This window comes from Esox lucius, chromosome 7 (assembly GCF_011004845.1).
Source record: "Esox lucius isolate fEsoLuc1 chromosome 7, fEsoLuc1.pri, whole genome shotgun sequence".
Taxonomy (NCBI): Eukaryota; Metazoa; Chordata; class Actinopteri; order Esociformes; family Esocidae; genus Esox; species Esox lucius.
Genome location: NC_047575.1, coordinates 16437185 through 16449500, shown reverse-complemented (window position 1 = coordinate 16449500; position 12316 = coordinate 16437185). Strand labels below are relative to the sequence as shown.

At 46.1% G+C, this 12316-nt stretch overlaps 1 protein-coding gene across 2 annotated transcripts; it reads left to right on the top strand.

The window, feature by feature from the left end:
- The first annotated feature begins 8391 nt into the window (after positions 1-8391).
- Positions 8392-10912, top strand: LOC105010772 (dehydrogenase/reductase SDR family member 13). 2 transcript variants are annotated; one of them, XM_010870357.5, is made up of 6 exons: positions 8392-8676; positions 9147-9200; positions 9421-9539; positions 9659-9782; positions 9885-10211; positions 10356-10912. In XM_010870357.5, exons 1-6 carry the CDS (start codon positions 8625-8627, stop codon positions 10613-10615), a joined length of 936 nt encoding a protein of 311 aa, XP_010868659.2. In that variant the 5' UTR covers positions 8392-8624; the 3' UTR covers positions 10616-10912. The 2 variants fall into 2 exon arrangements, with proteins under 2 accessions (XP_010868659.2, XP_010868658.2); XM_010870356.4 differs by lacking the exon at positions 8392-8676 and having other exon boundaries at positions 8711-9200.
- Positions 10913-12316: the final 1404 nt, after the last annotated feature.

Below are 12316 nucleotides of genomic sequence, written 5' to 3'. Positions count from 1 at the left end.
GTCGGCCCTCCCCTGGTCAATCGTCAGCCCTCCCCTGGTCAATCGTCAGTCCTCCCCTGGTCAATCGTCAGTCCTCCCCTGGTCAATCGTCGGCCCTCCCCTGGTCAATCGTCATCGGACTGACGATGGACTAGGGGAGGAGTGACGATTGAGACTGACGAATGACAAGGGGAGGATTAAAGCTTAATCGGCGTGGTGTTTGATAAGGCGAGAGCGGATACTTGACCAAGGGAGGGGTGATGACTGATGTGGATACACTGAATGTTTAAGCTGTTAAACTGTTGTGAGCATTGAGGCCAAATGTTGAATGTCTGTAGCAAAATGCTGAAACCCAAAGTTGCAAGTAGGAAAATAGGAAATCTTATTTAGACGGTTGCTAGGAAGAGGAAGTAGATTTAGCTTGTGTGTCTTTGACAAACAGGAAACAGATTGACAACACACACATATTGAGGAACTTCAAACCTGAAGACATAAGGGCAAATATGACACTTGTGCTGCATGTACACATATAAGGTATAGAACATAAATTGGACCAATGGCACACTTGTTTAGGCTACTGTTGTACCCTTAAAAAGGGAAAAAAGTAGCGGGAAGGTTTAAGAAACACACAAGACGCTGCTCTCGCCTTCACTCGTCTGTATTGAATCAGTTGAACAATGTATACAATAAACCATACACTTCTTGCACTTGTACACATTCTAAGGCTTTCTAATTTCTTTTTAACTAAATTACCATATAAAATGTGAATTGTTTTAAACAAAGTTATCAAAATACATTTTAATACTCCTTTTTAAATGGGTTCTCAAGTAACATTAAATGAATTATACTTTTAACAATATTCAGCAGTATTCAGTATCTCAGCATCACAATAAATCACCCTTATAGTGATAATTACACAATAACCTTTACAGCAAAAACGTGTGTACACACTGTAAACACTCATATGTGTCGAGACTCGGACACGACGGAGCCACGAGATACTTAGCAGCTAGCATAAAATTACACACCTACGCGGTTATCACAAAACTCTTTAAACAATGCAAAAACTGTCTTATTTACTCATATAAAACCACAATATCATAACGATTTATATTATAAACATGTTTTAATATCTACATTGCTTTGTGAGTGGTAACTACCTTAAAAAGGGAAAAAAGTAGCGGGAAGGTTTAAGAAACACACAAGACGCTGCTCTCGCCTTCACTCGTCTGTATTGAATGAGGAAGAAAAGCGCGCGCCTGCGATCCCCCTACAGAAGCCCCAAGGCATTACTAATACATTGACGAATAATCAATCTATACACGGATCAGCATTATCTGAATTCTGCTTCTCAATAATACGGTTTTTAACAGTGACGAACTTAATGTGTATTCTAATATAACCATTAATATAACAGACTATTGTAAATTAAATGAGTTAGAACCACTTGTCACACTACCTCAACCCCCCCATTATTAGGCGTGTTTGAAGTATAAATAATGCTGTTATGACGATACATGTTTAGACATTGTGCGGCGACACTTGTCTCAAAAGCTTTTGTAATAAACGTAATATGCGGTACAGTAATTGACCTGACTCCTGGTGTTTTATTCTCCTTTCCAACAAACCAACTCGGGGAAGTGTTAGACTTCAACAATTTTGGGGGCTCGGTCAGGGATTGGAAAAAGGAGGAGGAATTCGACTTGGTCCAGACAACCTATACGAGATTCACAGGTACCTGAGCCAGCTCATGATAAAGGTAAGCAGGGCCTGTTATATCTAAATCTGCACATTGGCTATGAACTAAATTGTGAACCTGTGGAAAACGTAGTGGGGTACTGGTTTAAATTCAGGAGGGCGAGGCAATTTGGTATTTGTTCTCGGGTTGACTACCCCAGACCACTTCCCGACGGGGATGGTGGAGATTGTAAGTAAGGGACTTGACAATCAGTTGGGTGAACGGCCCGAGGAGATGGGGACACCTCGAACATAACGGGTGAGATTCTCACATATAGATAAACACTAGTAAGGAAATGGACGGGGATTATGAGAGAGAAGTAGATGACGATGGGTGGGGTCCAGGTACGGGAAGATATTAGAGATGCAGGTGGCAAATGTACTGACAGTCGTGGGTAGGATGGACTCAACTCAGAAAGAAAAGGGACAGATAGAGAAGAAATTGTGAGTCAGGGAGGACTAAGGATGGATGAAAGGAGACCATTGCATGTAATTTTGTGGGATAAAGAAAAGGAGTGTACCAAGAATCGAGACAGGGTAAGGGAGAAGGAAACAGCAAGTTTGGTCAAGAAAGGGAAATCTAGAGATGAGGAGAACAGTGAGCCGGTAGCCCAGTCTACAGAAAAGTACAGAAAAGAATGGTGTAAATTAGCAGTGTGGTGTCAGGGAGTAGACCATTTAAACAAGGAGAAAAAGGAGGAGAAAATTAAGGAGGAGAGGAAGGAAGGAGAAACAGAACCCCCAGTATATGAAGACGACCCGGTGTTGCCTAGCGCCCTGACCGCACCACTGAATCCACTGAATCCACTGCTGCGTTTAGAAGAAGGAACGTTGAGCCTAGACACACAGCCATTACCTCAGTTCACAGGGAAGCAAGACAAGAGGAAGATGAGTAGACAGGCAGAGTCAGAGCCTGACTTGCCGGGAAGTGAATCACACGTATGGGAAAGACACATAGTGCATCATTTACAGAGGGCTAAAGATGAGGAGACGGAGAATGAGAAACAGATGAACTGAAAGAAAAACTGCTGCGCTTACAGCTGGGGGAAGCCAAAGCAAAGGCAAATAAGTGTAAAAAGAAACTTAAGCAGATGGCAGCCCTAGGCTCGGGAAAACCTGACACACCCGATTTATACCCTGTTCCCACATGGGCACCCCAACCTCACTGGCCGGAGGGCATTCACCGCACCCTATCGACCAGGGACTCCGAGGGGAGGTTATGGTAGGGGGAGGGGGCGGGGTAGAGGCAGAGGGGCTCCAGGAGCCCAAGTCCCATACGGAGCCTGTTTTACGTGTGGGGACCCGAACCACTGGTCAAGGGAGTGCCCACAGAATGCCGGAAGAGGCAGAGGATACCCAAACCAAGGGGCAGCTCCAGTTCCCAACCCACACGCCGTCCCACCACCTAGTGCACCTGGCCAGTACCCACTCTCTTATGACGGAGGGTGGGACCAGGAATGACGGTCTACAGGGAGGGGAGGGGACAGCGGGGGAAAGGCAGACCCTATGCTGTCCCTGAATGTCGACGGGAAGGACTTCCCCTTTCTGGTTGACACAGGTGCCACTTTTTCCACCATCACCGCCCCTCCCGTCACAGGACAACTATCCTCCAAGACAGTGCAAGTTGTGGGGTTTGAAGCAGTGGGACAGACTTTGCCAGTGACATTTCCTCTTAAAACGATACTGGGCAAACAGGCCCTCAGCCATCCGTATGTGGTGTCGACAAACACACCAGTGAACTTATTGGGGAGAGACTTGTTGATAAAACTGGGGGCTAATATCTTATGTTCTCCAGATGGACTAACTGTCACGTTACCAGACGGGACATCGGCGGTGTACGGACCTGAAACCACACGCAAAGGGCAGTACCTGGTACAGCCGGTGAAGGGTGAAATAGCGGAAATATATTGTGGACTATTGGTACCGGAAGAGCCGGACAAACAGGGCATTTTGTCCCAGTACTTCAAGTGGAGGCCGTGGATCTCCCTCCTCGAGCCGTACTTTCCTCCACCAGACCCCCCACATGTAACCCTATTTTATGATCGACAAGACGATGAGGTGTATAGAGAGGGGTTTGGGGATGTAGTGTGTGGGGACACGTGGCAGGTCGGGTCTAAATTCATATATGTAGGCCCTGAAGGGGTGGTGGCAGATGTACAGTTGAAAGACGAGCAGGAACAGTGGTACATGATGGCGGAGGAGTCCGTCCTGCATGTGTCACTGGCCCTGCATCCTAAACATCAAGCAAAAGACCTGGGGTCCATGGTTAAAAGGGCGGTCGAATGCACTGATTGGACACCCACTCAGGCGCCAAACGTATGGTACTCACCCAGCTGTAAGACATGATTGGGTATATTTAGAGCGAAGGAAGGTAACACTGAATGGTTTGTGGCGGAAGGGGTCATGTTCCGCGTGGAACACGCCTATCCTCCCGGTCCAAAAGAAAGGGACAGGGAAATACCGTATGGCCCATGATCTCAGAGCTATTAACGACATTTTACTCACACCCACCCTACCGTTACCTAACCCATATGTAGCACTCACTAATTTGACCCCTGATCAAAAATGGTTCACCTGCATTGACCTGGCTAACGCTTTTTTCTGTCTCCCACTAGCAGAGGAACTTCGTGACATCTTTTCTTTCACACATAAGGGTCGACAATGGCGATACACGAGACTACCACAGGGGTTCGCCGCTTTCCCCTGGCATATTCAACCAGGTACTGAGAGAAGCGCTGCAGGGATGCTGCCTGCCGACAGGGGTAACTTTGGTCCAGTACGTAGACGACCTGCTGCTGGCGGCCCCGATGGTGGCCGCCTGCATCCAAGCTACAATGACGGTCCTCACCAGACTGGCTGAGAAAGGGTTCAAGGTGTTGAAAGAAAAGATACAGCTGGTAAGAACACAGGTCTCCTTTCTGGGCAGAGTAATCTCGCAGAAGGGAGCGGGGCTTTCACCGGCACACCGCACAACCATTCTCCACCATCCTAAACCCACTACTGTTCAGGAAATGCTATCATTCCTGGGGCTCACGGGGTACAGCCGCAATTACATCCCAAACTACACAGGGCTCACAGGGCCACTTAGAGCGCTAGTTAAAGAGCAGGGAATGCGTAAACTTAAAGCCACACACAATTGGACTTGCCCGGCCGACCAGGCCTTCATTATGCTGAAACAACAACTAGCGACCGCAGCTGATCTGGCAATTCCCGACTACACAAAACCCTTTTTTCTAGATGTTTCTGAAACAGGACAAGTCATGAACGGGGTCCTGTTTCAGAAAAAAGGGGGAGATAGGAACATCCTTATGTACATAAGCGTAGCGTTTGACAAAATGGCGCAAAAATGCACACACATAGTAATGGGACATCAACTTCAGATACTTACAACACACAGTGTAGTGGCGTATGTAAATTCACAGATGTTCACTATGACTTCCCTCAGGCAACAACACCTAAGCAAAATTCTCGGGGCTCCAAATTTGACTTTCACACACGAGGGGATAAATATCGGAGACCGGATGGGGACTGGGGCTACCACATGAGTGCGCGCAAGAGGTAGTGAGGGAGAGTAAGACACGAACCGATCTGGAGGCAGAACCCCTCTAAGGGGCAGAGGACCTCTTCACTGATGGGTGTTGTTTCAGACACGAACAAGATGGGCTGAGGGCGGCCTTTGCGGTGGTGAAACTAACACCAGAGGGTCTAGTCACGGTCAAAGCAGAGAGACTTCAAGGGCTGCAGTCAGCCCAGAGAGCAGAAGTGAGAGCAGTGATAGAGGCACTCAGGCAGGCCAAGGGGAAGAGAGTAAACATTTACACAGATTCGGCATATGCAGTAGGCGCAGCGCACGTGGAGCTAGGACAGTGGTTAAAAGTGGGGTTTAGAACAGCAGGAGACAAACCGATTAAACACGAGGCGGAGATGAGAGAACTAGCCGAGGCCCTAGACCTGCCCGAAAAGGTAGCCATCATAAAATGCAAAGGACACGATAACTCAAATAGTGCAGTAGCTCAGGGAAACCAAGCGACAGACACAGCAGCGAAACAGGCAGCAGGGTACACTCCGCGAGTGATGGTGGTAAGAGCAGAAGAGGAAGTGGGGTGGGGAGAAGGCCCTGAGAGAGACAAGCTAGTGAGACATCAAAAGGGGGCGTCCCCACAAGAGAAAACAATTTGGCGACAGAGAGGAGCAACAGAGACGAGAGGGCTCTGGAGAGGGCCAGACGGTAGAGTAATACTTCCACCAGCCATGTGAGGAGATACATTTGCAGAAGCTCATGGGTTGGGCCATGTAGGGCCGGCTCAAATTTTAAGAAACTTGTGCCATTGGTGGCACCCGATTATGGTAGACATGGTACGTAACTACACTAGGACATGCACCATCTGCACTCACCACAATCCAAAACCGACGATCAAACCTGAGATGGGTGCATTCCCCATGACGACAAGACCTGGACAAGAGATAGTGATAGACTACACGGACATGGGGGAAACAGTACGGGGGTGCCGTTACATGTTGGTGTGTGTGGACATGTTCACAGGGTGGCCAGAAGCCTGGCCGGCAAGAAGGGAGGACAGTCAGACAGTGATCAAGTGTTTAGTGAACCAGTACATTCCCAGACACGGCTTCCCAGAGAAAATCAGGTCAGACAATGGTACTCACAGGTTCCAGCACCGGTGCATCATAAAGAATTCACCAACAGAGTCGGAGAACGGAGGAACCTGCACCTGCTGGACCAGAACCTGCCCCAGGCGGAGTGGGTGCTGCTGAAGGTAATCAAACAAAAGTGGTTGGAGCCAAGGTGGACGAGTCCTCATCAGGTGGTGGAGAGAACGAGCCATGCGGTCCGCCTGAGGGACAAAGGAGAGACGTGGTACCATTGGAGCCAGTGTACACCAGCGCAGGAGCCAGGGAGATCACTGACGGACCTCATCCAAACCGGGAAGGAGGAGCTTGCCCCAGTGTGGACGGAAGGAGGACCAAAACCAGCCGGACCAGTGCCTGGAGCAGACCCAAGGATACTGCGGGACTACGAGCGAGTGAAGGAGACAAAGGACGGCGCCAGGGGAATAGACTTTTAGGGGAAGGAACCAAAAGAACACTGTAACAAAAGGGGGTTTAGGACACTGAGTGGCTCCTACCACTCGTACCAAGATGACAGGGTTACAGAGAAAGGTCTGGGGAGATGATAATAGAATGAAGTGGTACATGGACATTGGTGGAATAATGATGTGTGTTGTATGTTGTTACAGGTTTCCCAGGTTGGCATCGGGTCTTCATTCCCCCAGCGAAGTGGTTCGCGACCCCACCTGAGGACACCTGCTTGAGGAAATTTGGGATTGAATTGGACTATGTCAAAGGGTCATGCACGAGCATTCTGGGGTAGATAATCCGCTGGAGGAATGGATGACCTCGATGTTTGGCCAGTGGAAAGGTTTGATAATGTCTGTCCTTTTATCGCTTGCTACATTTGGTGCTATAATGGTTACTCGTGGGAGTTGTTGTATCCCATGCATAAGAGGGGTCACCATGAGAGTGATCTCTACAGCCATTGAGAAGGCTCCAGGACCGCCACCGGGGATGCTGATGCCTCTACTGGAACAGCACGACCCGGGAGAACTGGAGCTGGGCGAAAAGGGGTGATCTCTCTGGGGAGAGATCAAAAGGGGGAATTGTGGATATACTGAATGTTTAAGCTGTTAAACTGTTGTGAGCATTGAGGCCAAATGTTGAATGTCTGTAGCAAAATGCTGAAACCCAAAGTTGCAAGTAGGAAAATAGGAAATCTTATTTAGACGGTTGCTAGGAAGAGGAAGTAGATTTAGCTTGTGTGTCTTTGACAAACAGGAAACAGATTGACAACACACACATATTGAGGAACTTCAAACCTGAAGACATAAGGGCAAATATGACACTTGTGCTGCATGTACACATATAAGGTATAGAACATAAATTGGACCAATGGCACACTTGTTTAGGCTACCTCAACCCCCCCATTATTAGGCGTGTTTGAAGTATAAATAATCCTGTTATGACGATACATGTTTAGACATTGTGCGGCGACACTTGTCTCAAAAGCTTTTGTAATAAACGTAATATGCGGTACAGTAATTGACCTGACTCCTGGTGTTTTATTCTCCTTTCCAACAAACCAACTCGGGGAAGTGTTAGACTTCAACACTGAGTAGTAGGAAGAACGGAGTTTCTGGGGAGGACTGTTAATGTTCCTAATATGGATGCTGTACTCATTACTACTAACAACTTGATCCAGAGTCGTCGCTAGGATCACAATATATTCGGGGCTTAGCCCAACGCCCGGGACAGAAAGTACTGGGGTTTGAAAGTACCATGAACATTGTTCCAAAGTACTGGGGTTTGAAAGCCTACACGCCTATAATGTCATAAAATATGCCCTCACAAAATATTTTTGTTAAGTCAGGCCGGGTAGGGCAAAAAGAAGGGTACTGTTGTTAATTCCGTTTTCACATCGGACGCTGTTCTGTTTGTCACGGTGCTCGTTCGACCAGGGAGTTAACACCGGAATCGTTATGCGCCGGAATTCTCAGCTGTGGAGGGGTTGGGTTGTAGAACGCTATCGAGGCCGCCTTCCTAACTCACTCATCGATAATTAAGTTACACCTTGCCACACAGGCTAAAGGACCTGGAAGTATTTGGCTTTCTTTATAAATACAGTGAACTCCTAAAGTATTTGGACAGTTTTTTCTTGGTTCAGTGTAGTGATGTTAGTAGCCTATTCTGCATTTGGAAGGAAGAGAAGCATGAACATTGTTCCAAATGTGTAGCCTATGAAAGAAAAATAAATAGGTTTAATCGTGTTAGCTCTATTACAAAAGTCCTACTTTCATGAAGTGGTTTCTATCCACATAGGCCTACTTAATTAAGAGATGACGGAATTCTACAATAAATCAATCCCAAGGCTAAAGTTGGGAGTTATTGGTCAGTTTCGCGGCCACGGGAAATGTTGCACACAAAGCGTCCGGCACCATCCCCTGAGGCGGCTAGATTTGAACTCAATAAGACCTGTCTGACCAAATGCGACGTTTGTGTGTTTGCAATTGTGTTTGTAAATTCGACCATCGTCATCGTGTTCTAAGAACCGAATCGCATGACATATTTTGTCACGTTTCAAACAATTTATATACCATATATTTGCATAAGTAAATGTAGAAACATATTGAGGACCGGTTTGGTAAGGATATTACATGGGTGATCTACCGAAAGCGGGAAACCGGTGGGACAGGTCTTGTTACTAACAAAAAGCTTACTCCCCAGTACCATATAGTCACTGATTGCACTTCTAGTCAAGTCAGGACACAGCGACCGCGTAAAAAACATGTTACCTTTGCTAGTTGCAGCTGTTGTTTTAATTGCAGTGTACGTTCTCCTTATTAAAACCATTTTCAAAGGCTCAAAATTTAAAGGAAATGCAGCGATGGATGGTAAGACTGTAATAATAACAGGTACGTTTGAAAGTATATTGTCCTTAAAATTGTTCGACTACGTAGATATACAAAATGTAGATATTTCGAAACAAATAAGTCATTGTTTTCATTTGTGTCTGTTTTGTCTGACTTATGCAGCCCATTGTAGGCTATTCTATTTTATCTAGTCTGAAGCTTAATCTGGATTGTTTTATGCAACTGGAAATCCAAACCGGGTCCAAATGCAATATCCCGACAGGTGGGAATACTGGCATTGGGAAAGCCACTGCTATGGAGCTTGCCAGGAGGGGTGCTAGAGTAATCTTGGCATGTCGTAACCAAGAGAAAGCTGAACTTGCGATAGGTGATATACAAAGGGTATGAGAATGACATGAACATCCCTCACTCCACATTTGTTTTAAAAGATACATTTTTGAGACGTATCATTAGAAAAGTAAATGTCTTTAAACCTAGTCAAATTGCAATTCTTATTTCAGGAGACAGGCAGCACTAATGTGGTGTTTATGCAGTTAGACCTGGGAAGCCTTCAGAGAGTGCGTTCATTTGCTGAGACCTTCCTGAAGACTGAGTCAAGACTGGATCTGCTCATTAACAATGCTGGTTAGTTGTCTTATTATTGTTTTCTCACAGCTGTATGTAAAGGGGACTTGAGTAAGGAGTTGCTGTTGGTGTGTTTTGAACCATGTGTGATCTCTACCTCAGGTCTGGTGGGGGATGGGCGCACCATTGATGGCTTTGGAATTGGGTTTGGGGTCAACCACCTCGGCCACTTCCTGCTGACATGTCTGTTGCTGGACCGTCTAAAGGAGGGCACTGGGGGCCGAGTGGTCACTCTGGGCTCCATGGCCTATCGCTGGGGCAACATCGACTTTGATTTCCTTATAACCAATAAACATCTAGGCACTGGGAGATACAGCTGGCAGTTCTTCCATGCGTACTGCAATAGCAAGCTATGTAATGTTCTCTTCAATCACGAGCTGGCAAAAAGACTGAAGGGTACCAAAGTCACCTGCTACAGTGTTCATCCAGGTGGGTCCTGACTGTGTGCTTTTTGTTGGATCATTAACTGTTTCTATATTTTTTTTCAGTAACCCTGTTTTCAGAGTGGTCTTTATTCGCAAACTGTAATTTTACCCTATAGGTAATTTTTTCTTCATGTTTTCCCCACTGTAGGAGTAGTGAAAACAGAGCTATCCCGAAACTGCAGTCTGTGGCAGAGATTCTTCATCGAGCCAATAGCCAAACTGTTGTTCCTGGATCCAGAAACCGGAGCCCAGACCACTCTCCACTGTGCCCTCCAAGAGGGCATTGAGCACCTGAGCGGAGGCTACTTCTTCTGCTGTGCGCCGGAGGAGGTGGTTGCTAAAGGCAAAGATGACGCTGTGGCCAAGAAGTTATGGGAAGTCAGTGAAAGGTTGAGCGGCTTGTGCTAGGGAAAGGAGGAATCATCCGCGCTGTGTAAAAGATTGCTTTTACACTGCTTTTGATTTGGTGGTTTGCAGATCTGGGAGAAAACGATCGGAGTATGATTCAAAATGGATCAATGTGACAAGAAGAAACCACTAATACATTAACTGATCTCCTTTTTCATCACACCAGTGGTAACACTGACCTCTAGGTGTGTCCTGCACTGACCGTGTTCAGTGTACGCCGGTGGCAAAGTCCAAAGGCCTATGACGCTTTTTGTAGAAAAAAATGTGAATTATTATAATAAAAATATTGCAAATGAATGATTTCCCTAGGCTATGCCTTTTTGTTTCTGTTGTAATTTTCTAATCGAACAGTGCTCTCTTGGACTAAACACGTTGTGTAATTCCAGCATGTTAATGGACTAGGGGTTGTATGGGTCCCGTAATGTGATCACACTGCACTCTAACAGATTAGTTTGTATGCTTGAATCGAAGCTGCTGTAGTCTGCATCATGGCCTTGTGATAAGGCCTAGTTTGTGAAATGTAAATTGGTGTCACTGCTCGGGCCTAGAATGGCATTTCCTTTAGGCCTCCTGAACCGAATGTGTTTTTCCCCTGGAGCTTGCATGTGACGCTGCATTCCTTGACACCAGAGGCATATGCCTGGAGTTGGTGGAGAGGCTGGCGCACAAAAGAAGTGCTTCACACACACCCTGCGCCATCATGTCTGAATGGGACTGCATTAGCTGTCAGACAGGCTACACAGGTTTATTTTTTCGGCCCTGCACTTTGACCCTGTTGACTCGGAACTGTTCTTTTTTGCACCTGCCTCCGCAGGGTTTGCCTTAGTTGGCGGGATGGGTGTGTCTTGACAAAGGCCTTCACTCAAACAATCTGTTGAAAGGTAAAATTAGATGGTGTTTCTCTCAATGTGTAACATTTCAGCTCTAAAACATTTAACCGAAAGTACAACTGTAATATTCTTTTTGTAATGACAATGGATAGACATGACTTGCAAAACCGTTGAAAACCACCAGGGGGTAGTGTTGGATCTTTTAGGTATTTTCACCCTGTAAGAGAATGAAATGTAAAAGGAATGGGAGACTACATTGACATTATTTAATTTTTGATAAAGCGGTCATCTTAAATGGTTGAAATATAAGTAGGGGAATTTTATGGCCTCAGTTTTTGGTTCTGATTGAGGTGCTGGTAGGAAGTGGCTAATTTAGCACTGGAGCACAGTGGGGTGTGGTATATGACCAGTATAACAAGGCTAAAAACTGTTCTTAGACACAGTAGATATCAAAGTAAATACCAGAAACCACAGAGATGCCTTAGGGCTGTTATTAACCGGTTACTTACGCAGAACAGTAAAATGCATGTGATTTAACTCCCATGGACCCCAAACTTTTGAACCATAGTGTGTATATGGTCTCTCATACAACTGCTTGGCCAGAAGCATTTGGTGTTATTTTAATAGTGTGCCTTCCTTTAGAAAACAAGGACTTCTAAGTGAACCCAAACATTGAATGTGTGTGTGTGTATGTGTGTGTGTGTGTGTGTGTGTGTGTGTGTGTGTGTGTGTGTGTGTGTGTGTATATATACAGCTCCGGAAAATGTTGAGACCACTGCACCTTTCCAAAAAAGTTTAAAAGGAAAGTTTTGAGTGAGGAACAGAATCTTTCAATTTGCAGTGGTCTCTTATTTTTAACCCCTCTGTTCCT

Bases quoted from the DNA above. Each gene is read 5' to 3' on its own strand.
- LOC105010772 (XM_010870356.4), top strand. From the start codon at position 9,074: ATGTTACCTTTGCTAGTTGCAGCTGTTGTTTTAATTGCAGTGTACGTT. The intron at 9,540-9,658 runs GTATGAGAATGA...TTCTTATTTCAG, and splicing joins CGATAGGTGATATACAAAGG to GAGACAGGCAGCACTAATGT. The intron at 10,212-10,355 runs GTGGGTCCTGAC...TCCCCACTGTAG, and splicing joins CTGCTACAGTGTTCATCCAG to GAGTAGTGAAAACAGAGCTA.